This window comes from Talpa occidentalis, unplaced genomic scaffold (genome assembly GCF_014898055.3).
Source record: "Talpa occidentalis isolate TD23 unplaced genomic scaffold, MPIMG_talOcc4v2.1 talOcc4.4, whole genome shotgun sequence".
In the NCBI taxonomy this organism is placed as follows: domain Eukaryota; kingdom Metazoa; phylum Chordata; class Mammalia; order Eulipotyphla; family Talpidae; genus Talpa; species Talpa occidentalis.
In genome coordinates, this window is record NW_023604295.1 from 19,528,999 (window position 1) to 19,548,253 (window position 19,255).

The 19,255-nt window shown below is 36.7% G+C and overlaps 1 protein-coding gene and 1 long non-coding RNA gene across 4 annotated transcripts in view; one reads left to right on the top strand and one right to left on the bottom strand.

Moving 5' to 3' along the window:
• Positions 1-19,255, bottom strand: part of LOC119257278 (multidrug resistance-associated protein 1-like) — a 79,954-nt gene that overhangs the window by 50,933 nt on the left and 9,766 nt on the right. For 2 of the 3 annotated variants that reach the window (XM_054700358.1, XM_037525099.2), the window contains exons 3-12: positions 15,913-16,060; positions 15,129-15,271; positions 14,537-14,714; positions 10,673-10,927; positions 9,261-9,326; positions 7,403-7,540; positions 5,934-6,080; positions 3,354-3,438; positions 3,192-3,258; positions 2,066-2,192 (exon numbers count right to left, since the gene is read on the bottom strand). In XM_054700358.1, the coding sequence (XP_054556333.1) occupies positions 2,066-2,192; positions 3,192-3,258; positions 3,354-3,438; positions 5,934-6,080; positions 7,403-7,540; positions 9,261-9,326; positions 10,673-10,927; positions 14,537-14,714; positions 15,129-15,271; positions 15,913-16,060 (1,354 nt within the window). The remainder of the gene's footprint in view (positions 1-2,065; positions 2,193-3,191; positions 3,259-3,353; positions 3,439-5,933; positions 6,081-7,402; positions 7,541-9,260; positions 9,327-10,672; positions 10,928-14,536; positions 14,715-15,128; positions 15,272-15,912; positions 16,061-19,255) is intronic. The other variant, XM_054700357.1, reaches the window with a different exon arrangement.
• LOC129146719 (uncharacterized) overlaps positions 1-19,255 on the top strand; it is a 90,193-nt gene that overhangs the window by 10,117 nt on the left and 60,821 nt on the right. The window lies entirely within an intron of this gene.

The following is a 19,255-nucleotide window of genomic DNA, read 5'->3' on the forward strand; positions in this document are numbered from 1 at the left end:
CGCAGCCTCTGCGGCGCCGGTTCGATTCCCGGCTGCTCCCCGGCCACCGGAGGAGGGTCCCACATGGTGCGCAGACCTCTCCTGCCACCCGCTGCTCCCCTCAGCAGTGTACTTCGGTCCTTCTGCCTGTTCTGCTCCCCGCTCTGGCTCTGGTGAATTCTCTCACCCTCCCGCGCTTCTGACTGTACCCAGTGCATGTATAAACAAAACAAATGAACAAACAAATAAATAAATAAATAAAACATGCCTCTATAAAAAAAAAAATAATAAATCTCATCATGAGAGCCTTCATGATCATAAAGAGGATTACAATAACTATAAATATTCATAGGGAGCCAGCTGACTCTGAGCCAAGTACTAGGTTAGGTCTTTGCATAGCATCTGATTCAGTCTGCTTTTTGGTCTTATAAGCTTATTATTATCATTTATGTGATAGGTGAAACCTAGAATTGATTAACATTTTAATTTGATTATCATTTTTATTTGCTCAATTACTATTTGTTTTTCAATTTTGAAAAAATGGATACCTCTTCTGATGCTTTTTCTTACTCTTCAAAGCAGAATTTAATAGGTTTTATAATTTGAATCATTTTATCTATATCTAAGCATTTACCATAATTGATTTTACCATGCCACTCACTAGACTCTAAACACTGTAGTAAGAGGGACATATTGTTTGTTTCCCTGGTGATGTGTACTCAATTATTGCTTGGTGATACATAGCTGGAGAAAGTAAATAAAAATCAAATCAATATGATATAAATTATATTTAAAAAATAATACTCACTGGCCTAGGAAATGTTACAGTCATCTTAAACTATAAATAAATGGTTGATTTGCCATGAAAGTAATGGTGTTATCGGGATAGTAAAATGAAGGTTACTGTATTGTTCAGTAAGTATATTCTCATCCAAAAGTTAATATAGGCACCATACTTGGTTCTAAGCTAAGAAATAATGCTGAAAGAGAATAGAACAATAAATAATCATTAAAAGACTGGAATCAGAAAAGATATAAGAATAAGAGGAAAGATATTACGAGGGACAATATAAGGAGTTGAAATTGATTTTTCCTAGAGAGAAAAACTATGAAGAAACTGATCTCAGCAACACAGAACTTCTCTATCTTGTCCAAAGTGAGAAGGAAGAATTAGAATAGAATTCTACGCAAGAGTTAGATCTAAGGGAAAGCTCATTGGATAGTCTAATAAGTTTCTAAAAAGAAGTAGCTGATTAAGCACTCGGGGAATTCTTATTCCTATTGAAATTTAAGAATAGAGAAAAAAAATAGGGGCCTCCATGGTGGCACAAGGGGTTAAGCACAGCAGTGTGAAGCTGTCTGCAGCCACTGCAGCACGAGTTCAATCCCCAGCCAGCCAGGGAGCTACCCACATGGCACAGCAGACCTCTCCTGTTCTCACCCACTGCTCCCCTCACAGTGCTTTTCAGTCAATTTGCCTGTTCTGCTCCCCACTCTGTCTCTGGTGAATCCTCTCACCCCCGGCACCTCTGACCTGTACCCTAGTTCTTGTATGCTTAAATAAATAAATCTTTAAAAAAAAGAAAAAAAAAGCTGTGAGTAGATAGATAGTCCCATAGTCCTTAGGTTAAAAATTAAATGTAATCTATCAATATTATTATTTTTCTGTGATTTCTTTTAGGTTAAAGCTCCTATCCATGAGCTGCTGTAAGAATTATTAGAACAGAATGGATATCACTGCTTAGGGAACCTTACAATGAGTGATAATTAGAAACCTAATCAAATTACAGCATAAATCATATTTGTTATTCTATAATTGGTTGCAATTCAGTTAATATTATCAAACAATTACCATAAGCATTCATAAATGATTTGCTGAAGAATTTGGATGACAGAATGCTGTTACTAATCCATCCACAGCTAATCAATTTCTTTGGAAACTGAAATGTTTGTTAGAAACTAGAAATGACCATTAAATACTTGCATCTCCAATTCAATTTGATAAATTCTTATTGACACTAGTGATGTGCTGGCTATGTAGCCTATTACTCTAGAAGCTGTAAAAAGAATATTTTGTTGGCTTTACCTTTCTGTGGACTACTCCTGAAAGTTTCTCCATTTCCCCCAGAATGGCTGAAAGCACAGATGATTTTCCAGACCCAACTTGCCCTACAATGGCCACTAAGGCTCCTTCTGGAATCTTTATGTTCAAGCTGCGTGAACACAAAAAAGAATGAGATCATCCCATGTTAAAGTTGTTTTTAGCATGTATTACTAGACAAATAGTTCACTTTCATAGCACAGAGCTTAATTCCTGAAATTGCTGCTTCCCATATTTTTCTACATTATTCTAAAAACACTTAACCTGGGGCCTCCCCGGTGGCACAGCGGTTGAGCGCTGGGTTGCGAAGCTGCCAGCAGCCTCTGCAGCGCCGGTTCGATCCCCGGCTGCTCCCCAGCCACCGGAGGAGGGTCCCACATGGCGCGCAGACCTCTCCTGCCGCCCGCTGCTCCCCTCAGCAGTGTACTTCGGTCCTTCTGCCTGCTCTGCTCCCCGCTCTGACTCTGGTGAATTCTCTCACCCTCCCGCGCTTCTGACTGTACCCAGTGCATGTATAAACAAAAACAAACAAATGAATAAATAAATAAAACATGCCTCTATAAAAAAAAATAAAAACACTTAACCTTCTAAAATTAAAACAACAAAATTAGAGGAAATAGAGGAAATCAATGCCAAAAGAGAGGGGGGTGGAAAAAGAGGGGGATATGGAGTCGGGGTGGGGGAAGAAAGAAGAGGAAGAGAAAGAGGAGAGAAGAGAAGAAGGAAAAAGAAACAGTGAAAGGTTGGGGAAAAAAAGTCTGGTAGATTTCAATATATTCACCTGCTAAAAATTTCTAAGAAAAAAATTATTTTGGGGCCGTCCCTGGTGGTGCAAGGGGTTAAGACACAGCACTATGAAGCTTTCTGCAGCACTGCAGCTTGAGTTCAAGCACTGGCCAGGGAGCTACCCACATGGCACAGCAGACCTCTCCTGTTCGCCCTCTGCTCCCCTCAGCAGTGTATTTCAGTACATCTGCCTGTTCTGCCCCCAACTCTGTCTCTGGTGAATCCTTTCACCCCTTGCATCTCTAGCCTACACCCCAGCTCTTATATACATAAACAAATAAATGTTAAAAAAAATGGTTTTAATTTTTCCCAAACCATGACTTACTCTTTTAATACTGGATTTCCTGTGTTATCCCAGGAGAAAGAAGCATTTGTAAAACCAACTGCATGGTCTGGGAAGAAAAATAAATACAATGATGCATTTTAGAATCAATTATCCACAACCCAGAAGTCAAATAAATATTGAATGCAAAGAGGAACTGCTGACCTCCTATGTAGTTTGTTTCAATATTTTGAGGAAGAAGCTCCTCAGAGTTCAAAAATTCTTCCAAACGACCCAATGATATTCTTGTCTATTAAAATAAACACAGATGTCAATTATTGGGAGTTCAAGTAGAATTTTAAGTGAAGAGGTTTTATTACAGCTTCTTTAACATTTTTTGATGGAAAGTGAAGATACTGATATAAATATTCAGCAAACATAATTTGAATTGTTTTAATCTTATAAGTAAGTTCATTCCAAAAGAGAAAGAACAGTTTCAAGGATCAACACTCAAAACAAGCATAATAGAGGCAAGAAGTCATAAAAAGAGAGGAAAAATTCCTCGTTTCCTGGACCCATAATAATCCATTAATTAATAATTATAAAAAAGATTAGTTTTTGAAAGCAACTTCAAGATTTTTTAAATTATTTTTTAAATTTTATTTATTTATTCATTTTGTAGAAGAATAGGGGTGTAGGCCAGAAGTGCAGGAGATGAGAGGATTCACCAGAGAGAGTGGGGAGCAGAACAAGCAGATATACTGAAATACACTGCTGAGGGGAGCAGCAGGTGAGACAGGAGAGGTCCACTGCGCCATGTGGGTAGCTCCCTGGCTGGGGTTGGAACTCAGGCAATAGCTGAGACTTAACCCCTAGGCCACCAGGAAGACCCAACATTCTTGAATAAATTCTGCTTCTAAGTTTTAAGCAAGAGGATAGCTTTAGCAATAATAGTGAGTTATAGCAAAATAACTATAAATGTTTACCTATAATTAGGAGAAGTAAAATCATTTCCCCCATAACTGACTTATATAAAATCCTTAGTGCATTTTTTATTTACTTTATATGTGGAATCTTCCATTGTCAGTAGGTTAGATGTAACTAACCTACTAACCTAATGTAATGGTTTTATTTACCAAGTGTCATATCTGTTTTTTTTTTCGACAACTGTTCTTATTTATCTAGTGAAAGGCAGAAGCATACTGCTATGAGTTAGAGAACACTTCGAGATACTACACCTCTCACTAGATTCTACTTTCAAAAGCAAAACAAAACCAGTACTCTAAGAATGACATTTCTGCTAAGTGTGCTCTGAAAACATCAGTAGTACTTCTGTGCCCTCTGTTGGTCATTAAAATAAAATAATATGAAAAAGGTATGCTGGTAACAAAAATGGCTTAACTGGTATTTATTGTATAATTATGTTATACTTTACACAAAGAAGTTAGAAATTTAAATGCAAAGTTCTTAGATCTAAGAGCTGGTTTCAATAAGCAAAGATTCATTTGTTTATGAGCCCAGACTTGAAGAAAAGGACTGGATGTGGGATGCCCCATCTTTTGTTTGAGATAATTCAAACCAAACATCCGACAAATGTAACTGAGAAAAATCTCCAGGCAAGGTGATCAAGGAACTCACTTCTTTGGATTCCCTAGCGTTTTAGTAGTCTTCTTCCACTCATAGTCCTATCTAAGTATTGCCCAGTGATTGATGATTATAACAAAGACAGGCTGAACCAGACAGCTCACACAAGGATTGTTGGCAGACTGATACTATCAATGCATTTGTCTCCCTGCTTTATTCACTGGGGACAGATAAAATGCTGCTGAAGCCTGGGGAAGTATTCAGATGCAGGTCTGGTCAAAGCATCTAGTTTAAAAAATTCAATTGGAAACAGAAAATGAGCCCTTTGATGGCAACTTAAAAACCTAAACAAGGGCCTCCCCGGTGGCGCAGCGGTTGAGCGCTGGGTTGCGAAGCTGCCCGCGACCTCTTCGGCGCCAGTTCGATCCCTGGCTGCTCCACGGCCACTGGAGGAGGGTCCCACATGGTGCACAGACCTCTCCTGCCCCCCGCTGCTCCCCTCAGCAGTGTACTTCGGTCCTTCTGCCTGTTCTGCTCCCTGCTCTGACTCTGGTGAATTCTCTCACCTCTTGCACTTCTGACTGTACCCAGTGATTGTATAAATAAATAAATTTAAATAAATCTTTTAAAAAAATAAAAAGAAATAAAAGAAACTAACACTCAGCAAAGAAAACAATGTGATATCGTGAAATACTTAAAAGCTTTTTGATGGAAGAAAAGCATAGGCAAGGAAAACCTGCTTTCTTCTATTCTATAGTGGTCTATTACTAATTTTGAAAGCAGTGTTAACCAGAAAAAGTGAAATAGGGGCCTCCCCGGTGGCACAGCGGTTGAGCGCTGGGTTGCGAGGCTGCGCGCGGCCTCTGCGGCGCCTGTTCGATCCCCGGCTGCTCCCCGGCCACCAGAGGAGGGTCCCACATGGCGCGCAGACCTCTCCTGCCGCCCGCTGCTCCCCTCAGCAGTGTGCTTCGGTCCTTCTGCCTGCTCTGCTCCCCGCTGGCTCTGGTGAATTCTCTCGTCCTCCCGCGCTTCTGACTGTACCCAGTGCATGTATAAACAAAACAAACAAACAAACCAGCAAAACAAATAAATAAAGCATGCCTCTATAAAAAAAAAAAAAAAAAAAAAAAAAAAGTGAAATAGAAAGAAAAAAAGAAAAGTGCAAAACCATGGATTTCCGTAGAGGAATGATTCTTAGTTAATGGGATACTTTGGATGTACCTGAACCACAGCTGAGATTACCATTGGTAAATCAAACAGAGGAAGCCTCAAAATATTAAATAAAGACATGGATGTGAACACTTTCGTGGCTGTTAAATTGTTTCCTTCATCGAGTAAGAAATAGATGCCAAATGTTGCCAGTGAAACCTAAAAAAAAAAAAAGATATTATGGTTTTTTTCTTCTAGTATTCATTGATAACATTGTTAAAAGTTACAGTCCCCAAAATTAGGGAAGAATATTTTAATAACCATATTTTATTATTATACCAAAATTCAGTACTCTACTGTAACTGACAAATACAAAATAGATTGTTAGTATGGATCATGCAGTGAAGAATCTAAGACAATGGTATCCCTGAGACACATGGTTCCTGCACCCTTCTTAAAGAATGATCATGTTCTCACTAAAGTTATTCCCATTTAAAAGGTGTACCATTTTATTGTTTTTAATGGAATTTTATATAAACTTATTTTCCAAGGTATATGCATACATTCTGACTCAGGTGTGATATTCATACTTCTCCATGTATCATAAAGTAATGAATCACGCTTGATGAGATTTATGTTTACCCTAAGTTTCATTTAGAAAAGACAGAAAAGCTCATTTGTCATGAGGATGTATTGACTATTCATCATTACATAGGATTGTCTCAAGTAAATGTTTCTTGGACAATTTCACCAAGTATTCCAAACATAAATAAGGCACTTTCATAATGCAAATTTATTTAATTAAGTAAAAATGCCTTCAATGACCAATAAGAGTAGCCTATCACCAGCAGGAGTGATAATTTTGATTAAAATTAATCCATTTATATGGTTGTTTGCTGATCCTTTGGCTTGTACCCACTGAAGTTAACATATGCTCTAGTATAAATAGCCTGGGATTCTAGATGCTTCCATGGAATGATATAAAGGGAATGAGCTCCACTCATTTCATTTCACCTCCAAATACTACTTCTGTAACTTTGAAGGTATTTCTAAAGTACTGTGAACTTTCATTTCCACTTGTGAAATAAAAAAAAAGCAATGCTTTATTACCACAAAAATGAAATAAGACAATGTACATAACTTGTCTGATATTCAGTAGAAACATTCAAAGACTGTTCTTCCCCTTCCCAGCACCATATTATGTGCCTTTGGGTCTTGCTTATGAAAGATTAATTAAACAAGACATTTATGAACTGAAAGGAAAATTTAAAATGAAGTTGAAACTTTTTAAGAATTAGGAGGATGAGTTCAATCTGTGAAATTTTATGGTATATAAAAAATACAGACTAATGTGAATTCACATTTTTTCCCTTCTTTAAAATGCTTGTTCTGTAATCAACATAAATTAATGACTGCATTTCTTGAATATTTTAATTCAGATATGGAAAATTTCACTTTGTAGGTCTTAATTATAGGTAATTTGAAGGTGAATCTGCAAATCAAATTTAAAAAGCAAACTAGGAAATATTATATGCTCTTACCAAGAATGGAATGCAAGTTAATGTCAGCATAGAAAATACAGCAAGATAGCTCGCTGACTTTTGAACTTCCAATTCCTGATCTCGAATTTCAAGAACCTTCTTTTTATAGGAGGGTTCCCATGCATAAAGTTTGAGGATCTGAAAAAGAGTAAGATAGTGATTTGACAATCAAAATCATAGGAGAAAAAAAATGTACACAAATATGTGTGTGTCTTTCTAACACACACACATTGTGAAGGCAAAAATAAGGTGGTAGTCTCATAAAGAAAAGCAAATTGCTCCTGTTTTCATTAGTCCAAATATTTCCTTAAATTGTGGTTTGGGGGTCCTCCCTGGTGGTGCAGGCAGTTGAGCACTGCACTGTGAAGCTGTTCGCAGCCTCTGCAGCACGGGTTCAATCCTGGTCAGCCGGGCGAAAATCCCACATGGCGCAGCAGACCTCTCCTGTTGCTCACACTGCTCCCCTCAGCAGTGTATTTCTTCAGTCTGCCTGTCCTGTTCCCCGCTCTGTTTCTGGTGAATCCTCTCACCCTCCCACACATCTGGCCTGTACCTTGGTTCTTGTATACATAAATCAATCTTTTAAAAAAAACTGTGGTTTGGGGGTTGTGAGTGGGAGGAAGACATTACCATCTCCCCAGTTTCATGTTCTTCGTACTCATCAGTAGCTTATACTTGAGCCAGACTTTGGCAATGTCCCAACTCTTGCATTAACTCCATAACACTTTCTGTCTAGCTTAGTTTGGTCACTCTTCCTGCTGGTCAAGCTCTAATTTCTGTTCACTCCTCTTTTCTTAAGAGTTGTTTCTCATCCCAACTTCCCAATTCTTTGAAGACTAATGTCTTTGTACTTAAAGTCAGTTTTTGTAAGATGACTACTGTTTTGAGATGGTGAACAATTTCTAAGATGGAGACTGTTAAGAAGCAGATTCATACAATGACTCACTGAATGCATTGAATTTTATTTAATTTTTCACTGAATGAATTTTAGAGTGAGGTAGACTTACATTCAAATTCTACCTCTCTCTCTGTGGTTTTTAATTTTATGCCTCATATTAGTTGGGCTATGGTGCTCTGTTGTTTGATCAAAAACCACTCTAGATGTTACTGTAAAGTTATCTTTCATATGAGGTTAATATTTAAATCAGTAAACTTTGAAAGTAAAGCAGATTACCCTCCATAAAATGGGTGAGAGCCTGGTTCAACTGGTTGAAGACCTTACAAGAAAGACTGGGTTTCCCAGAGAAGAAAGGAATTCTACCCCCAGATCAGGACAACTACATCAGCCTCTGCTGAAATTTAGTCTACACTAGGGAGCTCATACTTGCCACACCCACATCCAACAAATATTACCTATCTATCCAGCTTCAATATTTTTATGAGGTTTTACTCATTTTGTCACAGAGAAAAGGCTAGTAGTTCTGATGAACAAGGAAGTGCATACTCTTTGAATGATGATATCTAGTCTACAAAAAAGAGCTTGAATGACGTCCCACCACATCTCTTATATAAATCTGCCTTCACACTGATGACAATGTCACTGCCACTCTTGCTCGCTTCATTCCATCTCTTCTAAACACAGAAAACAAGTACTATTTTGTGTCTTTAGGAATATTTCTGTTTACATCTTTAGGAAATAAACAATGACAACAACAATGAAGAAAACCCTGTATTTCTGGGGAATTGTTTAACTGTTATTTTAACAATAACAATTTCTATATCTGAAATCTGAACTATTCTCCCAAGCAATTATACATATATCATTACTTTGACATTGAGAATGGTAAAAAATTCATTCATTGACAAGGTTTTTTCTATATTTTAAATAGTAAAATTAAAGGTATATCTCTTTTATTACCTTAATTCCATGCAAAATTTCATTGAGTAGTTTTATTTCTTTATCTTTGTTCTTTGTTTGCCTTTTCTATGTAATGGGAAAAAATAAAGGCATATTTGAAAAAAGTTACTAATACTTTTAACATATATGGTCAAAGCTATTTTTAAAAATATAATTTCCTTTTATATAATGTGTAGTGAAAAACACGTTTTAATATTCATACAATTCTATTTTATTGATAATGTGAGAAAATAGCTAAAATAGATAATTTAAACTTCAAAGTTACCAGTAGCAGAATAACAGCCGAGCATGTACTTTCCAAAACAGTAGAAAATATAACATCCCATAACAAGTGATCTCCTCATGCACAGCCACACCTTTAAACTATCCTAAATGTCCTGCTTCTCCATTCCCACAGTACAACATGGTACACGCTGTCCATCCAATGGTAAATGTGGAAAAATACATCAATTGAATGCAAGGAAAGAATATTGAAATATATTCAGTCAGTCATTTACTCTTTGCTCAGTTTAGTTCATTAGGCTTTTGTGCATACTTCAGACAAACCACCTGCCTCCAGGCCAGGTGTATGCTGTTTCCTTTGTTTGATTCAGCTTCTTCTCTGGCATCCAATTGGATGGTTCCCTTAATCTGTGAATATATCATTAGCTTCCTTGGGACTTTCCTATACTTTGTATGTGAAATGGTATTCTTTGTAATGGTATTATCTTTTTTTTTTTTTTTTTTTGTGAGACCCTCGCTGGTGGCTGGGGAACGAACCAGCAATGCAGAGGCTGCGGGCAGCCTGGCAACCCAGCGCTCAACCGCTGCGCCACTAGGGGAGGCCCTATTATCTTTTTTTTTTTTTTAATTAAATTTATTTCCTTACATCATTGTTAATTTTTGTAGAGCATTTGATTTCTATGGGTGTAGTCCGTATAGTTCTCTCCCTACCATAGCATCCGAGATCCATCACCACAGTCCTTTATGCTTTTCTTCCCCTGTTTTGACCCTTCTCCCAGACCCTCCCCTGTTTCATGCCTCAGATCTATGATTAGCTTGCAAGTTTTGTCTTTTTCCTGACCCCTTTGTTGAATTTCTCTATATTCCACATGTAAGTGAAACTGTATTATCTTATTTTTCTTCATACACAAGTCAACACCAGGCATTATATTATATATCTACTTATTTACTTGTTCAGTGTCTGTCTCCCCCACTAATGCAATAATCAGTCATCCTTACTGCTGTACTTCCAGTGCCCAATGCAGGATCAATTCCAATCAGTATTGGTTGAATGAATCAAAGCTAAATTTGTATCATTTCCTTTAACAACCTCTACTTTCCATAGATAGACCATTGGATGGTTCTTGTCAGTTCAAGTCCAAAAACTCAGCTTCTGTTTCACTTGTAACATGAGGCAGTCATTTCCTTACCTTCAGTGTTTTCATTTTTGTGGCAACTAAAGCATTGATTGGTATAACCAACACAAGGACTGCCACCCCGGCTAACACTGCCAGACCCAGTTCTTGCCAAAGGAGTGCTATGGACATCAGGATCTGAAAAGGGGCTGACCAGAGGAGGTTGAGGTTTGCTGTCAAGTCCATGAGCTGCTGGGCATCCGCAGACATCAAGTTAATAATTTCCCCAGTGGAAAACTTTTTTCGAGAAACATTAGATAAAAGAAGAGCCTGGAAATAGAGAAGTAAAATATTTAAAGAGTTCTGTAGCTCCTAGGACATCTTTGTAGTCAATCAATAGTAACTTTCCATATCAATTCTTAATACACTTAGGAAAATATGCAAGATTATCTGTATATTTGGATCATATAGTGTCAAGAGACATGTTTTAAGATGAGGAAAATGATGTAATGATGTAATATATCTTTCTGCCAAGGCCCAATTTTCACTTTCTATTTGTGCATATTACCTAATATTTCATTAATTATATAATTTAAAAATTTATTGTGTATAGAAAGTAACATTTGGAATTCTGATCAAATATGTTCACCAAGAGTCCTTTACAACTTGCTTATTGTGGAAACTGCAAACAATGTATATCTATTCTACATTCTAGCATGGAGCATGGGGATCCTCTTTTAGTTAGCACCACTATCATGCTCAACTAAGTGTGATCAGTACAAAGTAACCAAAAGAATTGATGAATATCTAATGAATGTTGATCATTAGTATTATGTTTCAAACTATGGAAAATTTTTCAATGATCCAGCACAGTCCCAATTCTCAAAGAGATTATAACCTAATTGTGCAGTTCCCCCAACACCCAACACATATCAACTGTAATTATAAAAATAGTTAAGAAGAGCCATGGGAATTTAGACAGATAATAGCATTGGGAAGGCTTCTTGGAGCAAATGTAAATATATCTTTTTTCCAAGGCCCAATTCTCACTTTCTATTTGTGCATATTACCTAATATTTGTATAGAGAATTCAATAACCCTGAACTTAATTATAGCTAACTTCTAATTTCCCAACCATTTAAAATTCTGAGTGAAACATGTAAATAGTTGTAAATGTAGTAAGGAATGTGTATTTATCCTGGAAACAAGGCAACATACTCATATGCCAAAAACTTTAAGGAATTTGCACTACACTGATTCAAGGAGAGACAGATTTGAGACTTGGAGCTGATGGGAGTCAGGCACTCAAAATCTACTTACTCAATAAATGTATAATACACAGTCAAAAGAAAAGCCCATCTGGAAAGTAAGTAGACAGGACTTCAGTGGACTATTCTGACATTTCTTAGTTTAAAGCTTAGGTATTTAGTGCAAGAGCGTGGGATGGGGGAGTTTCAAGGGGTACTCAGAAGGACTGCACAGCCCTGAGAAGTTCACACTATACCAGAACCTCCTAAGTTCCAGAACCCCTAAGTTCCACTCCAGTGTATTTCAGTAGATCTGCCTGTTCTGTTCCCCACTCTGTCTCTAGCGAATCCTCTCACCCCCCGCACCTCTGGCATACAAGCCAGTTCTTATATGCATAAATGAATAAAGTGAATCTTTAAAAAAAAAAAATACTCCCTTAACTTTATCCTAAACCAGTAGCAGTCATGTGGATGGTCAGAGAACCAGTCCTAACACCTCTCCTCTTCACCAAGAAAAGTGTCTGAGACCAACTTTACCCCACTTTAAATAACAAGTGCCTGATAAAGTAGGTCCAGGGTTGTATGAATATGGGTCAGTCATTTAGAATCTTGAAGTTCTCTAAATATGATAAATATGAGAATCTTTTTAAAAAATTCATTTATTTATGCATACAAGAACTGGGGTATAGACCAGATGTGTGGGGAGTGAGAGGATTCACCAGAGAGAGTGGGGAGCAGAACAGGCTGATCTACTGAAAAACATTGCTGATGGGAGCAGCGGGCGAATCAGGAGAGATCTACTGTACCATGTGGGTTGTTCCCTGGTTGTTCCATGGTACAGAGATCTACTGTACCATGTGGGTTGTTCCTCTATAGCACGAATTGAACTCGTGCTGTAGAGGCTACAGACAGCTTAATAGGTTCCATCTTAACCCTTTGTGCCACCAGGGAAGCCCAATATCAGAACCTTATGTAACCACCTCAATGGATCCCATGGAGAGAGGTGGTTCAGAAAGAAAGATGATTCAGAGAAAGGGCTGCCTTAAAACAATGCCACTCTGCCAATGCATCCTAAAGATACAGACTCTTCTGCTACTTGTTTGATGAACTTGGAACAGGATCCACTGAGTAGCCTTGACTGCTGTACTCCATTGATCCTTGAATGCCCTTTGAGGTTGAACAATCTCTAAGGAAACATGTGAGGGTATCCTGTAGTTTCTGTTCCCTCTTAAATTATCTCCAGGGTCTCTCTGCCCTTGCCACAGTCTTTCCCAGGACACTTGATTTCTCTTTTGACGTCTGACAGCTTGCTCTAATTTCTGCTTCACTCCACTCTTTTATGCTTGTAAATTCACCCTAATCCTGTATCCAAACTCCAAAGCTTTAATCACGGAATAAAATCCTATTCTAACAAGGATTAGCATTTAAATTGATTTCTGTGCTTTTTAATATCTTTCCTTCATATTTGGATTTTTCAAAATTTACAGTCTCTGGAATTACCACTGGGCCATTGCTCTGACCCTGTGTTTACACTATGGGCTACAGAACTAATTCTCTGCAAGGTGAGCTACCATTTCCTGGCTCAAATGATGCTGGGTCATTCCAGGCTCTCTAAAGCCACTCTATATCTCCATTTGTGCTCAATGTAAGCAATGGCTTATACTGTTTATAGGCCATTTATAATGTTTCATACTCAGCTCAACCCAAATTAGAATATTTCCTTCTACTAACATACATTCTGTCACTCTCTCAAAGACTATTTCAAGGCTCCCTTTCATGTAAAAAATTCCTTAACTGTGTATAGTCATTGTAGATTTTCTGCTCATCTTAGCTTTTATAAAATCCGCATTTTGTTCCACATACTTATAATGTATGCGAATACTTCTCCCTGATTTCTTGAAGGCTGGGACTTATTTATTTAATCATTCAACTTTTACAAAAATGTCTAAAACTCACTTTCTTAGATGATAAAGGCACAACAGACAAATAAGATCCTATCCCGAATCTTGAAAAACCCACCATTTATTAAGTACAGATTAAAATTCAAAACACACCTGTTGATTGAGTAACTATGATGACTAAGAAAAGGGAGAGATTCCCTAACTTTTTATAATTATAATGAATAATAGGTTCTGAATGTTAGAGGTAATATTCAAATTTATATTTTCAAGAAGGGACAAGTTAAATTTTGAGTGATGTCAGGTATAAGGATCAGCCAGACATCATTTTTGGGGGCGGGGGGAAAGGGATGGATGATTTTAGAATGAAAGAGAAACATATAATGGCTATACAGAGAAAAATAATTATTTTATGAATAAATATAACAAGCAGAGGAGGAATAAAGAGTTACAATGTAGAATAAGTGATCATGAAAATAAGAAATTTTACTGATATATAAATATAGAAAATCATGAAAACATTTGATTTCCATTCTCTTTCTGAAGAGGAGTTAACTCACATAGTAGACAAATAACATCATTTAATTTCTTGGGTTGAGAATGACTAGAAGTTGCAAAGGACAATAGAAAAATTATTACAATCAATATTTTTAAGTCAAAATTCTTTTACACTAAAACAAATGTATACTTGAAAATACACTTTAAAAATTCTCTCCTATTTTTCTAATCCAGTTCTTGTAAAGTATATAAGAGAATTGTCCATTTGAATACTAGGAATTTCTTGATTTTTTTACCTTTTTATAGACCAATCCAGCCACAGCTGTTTTAATTTTTGCTGAAGTGAGCATGTTAAAACGTTGATATTGCTGAAGGATCAGAGTTTGCAATAAAACTACAACAAATAGTGCCAAGGCATAACCAAAGCCACTCCAATCAAAATCTTGATGGTGCTCACAGAAAATGATCATTTGCCTGAATGTCATGTAAAAATTGAGAAAGGGGAAGAAATATGAAATATTTGAAGTAGTTAAATGTTTGGGTGCTGTATTAACAAAATGTTATGCAATCACACACACACATTCTTAGCTTTTCTTTCTCTCTGCTTGCCTGATTTAGCATCCCACCCCCTTTATTTTTACTTAAGCATTTTAGAATAGTGTTTAGCACCTGGTTATACTCAATATAACTGAGTACCTGATTATACTCAGTAAATACTATATTGTCATACTCACACTCATAATGAGGTAAATCTAATAGAATTCCCCTGTTTTCAATCAAATTTTCACCAAGGACCTTCTCTACATTTTTTAACACAAATTTTACAGTGGAACATTTGCTTATTATGTACCTATGGGGTACATAAAGAAAAAATAAGGCTGTACTCACTTCATTATGAATGGGCTAGTGAAGGCCAAGACATCAGCAAACACTTTGAGTAAAGCAACTTGAATCAGGACAAACTTAAAGGTGTTCCACAAGGCGTAGAACAGAGATGGTTTCCTAGTACGTGACTCTTTCTGAAAGAATGGCTTTAATTTACAAAATTAAAGAAAATATAAACAATGTGAAAACTGGACAGAACTAATACTAGTATATGTAAATTAGCCATACAATTAGCAATGCACTCCAAAGATATTAATAATTGGAAAATATGACCTATACTATAACCCAGTTGGTATTATTTGTAAATGGGTAAAACAGTTGTATTTCATCACTCTTGTGAGTTTCAAGCCCGTTTCATTCATACAGGGTTTATCTTCAAATTATACCTTCTTTTTGAGAAGTCTAAAGAGATATATAAATACCTATTTTACATATGATGTTAAACCTCATCAACATTAGCCTTGGTTACCATACGACTCTCTAACCCATAGAATAATGTTCTGCATTATAGAAACCATCTTTGCCATGATGGGTGACAAAAGATATTTGATAAGAGGTCAAAAATTATATACAAATAGATACTTTTTTTCCTGAAATTTGAAGGGAAAGGATGCTGAATAATTTAAAGACAGATATTAGCAGCAATAACAATCAATTATACTTATGGAAATGTCTTGTGATTTCACATATTTTAGGGGAGTTCCATAATAATTTCTCATATATGGAATGAGTTTTCTCTAGCTTTAAGCAGTAATAAGCAAGTATTTAGAATTTAATAATTAAGTACCTGTACATTTTGCCTCTCTTGATGTCTTAAAACTTCCTTCCTCCATTGTTTTTCAAAGATGGAACACACAGAATAGGAGGAATCACTTTCATTTAATTCAAAAAGATCCTCTCTTTCCAAAGGTTTCTTATAGCCTAAAATAATTATTCTAAAAGTGAAAAAGCAAAGTTAATAATTCAGCAAAATCAATAGTCAAAAATAATTTTGCATGCATTTCATTTCTTCATTTATAAATTATTTTATTCACCAGGATGCAATGACTAGATGAGGGGTTTAAAAAATCATAAAACTTTATCCCAAAGTTCAATAATATGCAATAATCATTTGTGGCTTTTAGAGGGGTTCTTTAGCATTCAGTTATTTAGTGAGACACTCACTTCATCGATTCATCTCTTAATTGAGGCACCAACCTACCCAACTTCACTGAAATGGAAAGAACTAAACTTCACAGTGAGGTATACACTCTAGAACTTGTTTTTAGGTTTGTAAGAGAGGAAAAATGGATCCAATCTCTGTATAACAATTTCTCCTTTTCCAATGGGGCTTTGTATAATTCCTGCCACTTGCTTTTACAGATTGACTAAGTAGATTGTAGAGTACCCATCTCTTCCCTGTACACTTCAGAGGACATTGTAAATAAATACAATAGCAAGAACTAGGACTATAAACTATAAAAAAAAATAGTAAACTAGGACTATACCAAGCAAAGTAAGATGCATTGTTCAGTTATACCACAGATTGTGGTAGATAATTCCACTTAATTTACAGCCATCCTTCTGTCCCACCATAGTCCTCTAACATGAATCTATATGGCATTTCAGCTAAAAAAAAAAAAAAATCCCTTGAACTCAGCATAACTCATCCCAGCTACAGAGCTAGGGATTAGGATTAGTCAAAACTGGTCCTAGTAATATTATTACCTTTTGCTTGGCATTAATAACACAACTCAGGGCCTCCCCCGTGGCGCAGCAGTTGAGTGCTGGGCTGCATAGTTGCCCACAGCCTCTGCAGCCCCGGTTCAATCCCCGGCCATTGGCAAGGGTCCCACATGGCACACAGACCTCTCCTTCCATGCCCGCTGCTCCCCTCAGCAGTGTACTTTCTCGGTCTGCCTTTTCTGTTCCCCGCTCTGGCTCTGGTGAATTCTCTCACCCTCCTGCATTTCTGACTGTACCCAGTGCTTATATAAATAAATTAATTAATTTAAAAAAAAAAAAAACCATAACTCAGTTATGGCTAAGGATTCTCACTTTCTCTGAAGGAGCTAACCTACATTTTCAAATGAACTCACAACATATCAAGAGGAGAAAACATTTTGCTTCACTTTTCTTCCCCTTCTTCCTTCCTGCCAGTACTGAAGACATGATGTTTTAAGATAGAGGAGCCGTTTTTACCACCAAGAATGAAAAGCTGAACTATAGTGATGGGAAATGGAAAGACAGAAAAAACCTGAGTCCTTTATTACATTTCTGAGCACTTCACTAGCCTAGTCCCAGTCTTCTTCCCGATAACATAAGAAAATAGATAGCTACTTGTTTAAGCTATTTAGTTCTGTTAACATTATCTGTTAATTTAAGCCAAACCTACTCCTGGTGATGTGGTTCAGCTATACTCATTTTATGAGCCTGGTAACAAGACTTGTTCACTAAGAAATTAAAGCCCCATTTAAAGCCCATCTTCTTCATCTGTAGCGTCAGTTCATTCAATTATAAAGGCTATTAGCTTATAAGTCCAAAAGACCAAACAAAATATTACACTACTCCAAATTGGGACAGATTCCATTGTCATTGTTATTGAATAATCTCAATTGAGTGACCCTGGGATGGATTTAAACTCTGTGGTAACCACAGTCTCCACTGGGCTCAATTTCACTTTCATTATATTACAATATATCATCCGATCAGTCATATTTAACAAAAAAGCTTAAATGTAATGAGAAAGAACCTTCAGTAATCACATTTTCATTGGCTCAAATATGCTGGACATTTTCCTGCAGTGCACTTTTAAAAACATATTAAGCAATAAACTTCTTTTATGTCATATTAAGTCCTTCTATTCCATTCCATAAAATAAATATTCATTTTCAAAATAAGGTTGCATTGATTTTCACCAAAGCATTTTTAATAACATTTACTGCCTCAGCATTTTGAGTTAGAACTGTGCAAAACTCAGCGGTTTTGGTTCATGGGGTAAGTGACCCCTGGCTTTCATGCTGAGTCTCCAAATAATGCAGCATCTAAAAGTGACACTTAAGCTGAATTGATTGTGATGCACTTGGCTTGGCTGTTTAACTACTGTGACTCCCTTTTCCCAGGTGTGTGCTTCCTCCTCCTCTTGAATACTTTTATTGCAAGGGCTCGTCTTACTTTCATGTGCAAGAGTCTAGGAGAGGAAACAGCTTCTCTAAAGTGAATGTTAAGGAAGTTTTGGGGAAGCAATGAGGACTGATAGTTGACTGTCCTGATAGGTGAAATGTAGCATGCACTCAATCTTAAAGACCTGTGGACTTTATTTCTAAAGTCATATTTTGTTATTAGATGGGTTATTTCTTTTCAAAGGACTTCAGTTAAATTAATTTGATTTTCATAGCTCTCTAAAGCAGGCAAAGCAGTATTTAGTTCTCATTTTTACAGGCAATGAAACACCAGCAACTCCAGAAACTGGTCACAGGTTTTTAAACATAACACAAAGTGATGCTTACTTAATAGACAATATCTTTAAGTGTTATATTTCCATTCTTTTTTCTTTTTTAAAGGTTTATTTTATTTATGTATTCAAGAACTGGGGTCTAGGCCAGAGATGTTGGGGGTGAGAGGATTCACCAGAAACAGAGTGGGGAGCATAACAAGTGGATCTACTGAAATACACTGCTGAGGGGAGCAGTGGGCAAGACAGGAGAGGTCTGCTGTGCCATGTGGTTTAGCTCCTTGGCAGGGGATTGAACTCATGCAGCAGTGGCTGCTGAGAGCTTGATAGTGCTGAGATTTAACCCCTGTGCCACCAGGGAGGTCCTCCATTCTTTTTTCAATGTCCTTATCTTGGAACTTTAAGTATATTAACAATTAATTGTATGTGAACATTTCTTCAATTTATGTTACCAGTAGCAAATCATTAGCAGTTGGCTAGGAAGTTAAGATAAAATGTAAATTTTGTAGATAAATATGGGTATTGAGTAGTATTATCAGTTTTTTTACTATCAATCAGCTTCTCAAACATTTCTGAAAAGGGATAATTGTGTGATAGGAAAAGAAAAAAATGTTAGGCTGTCTGAAAAAGTGTAGGCTATGGCAAAGTCAGATAATGGCAAATTTTATTAATATTCAAGGAAAGGGTAGGACAGATT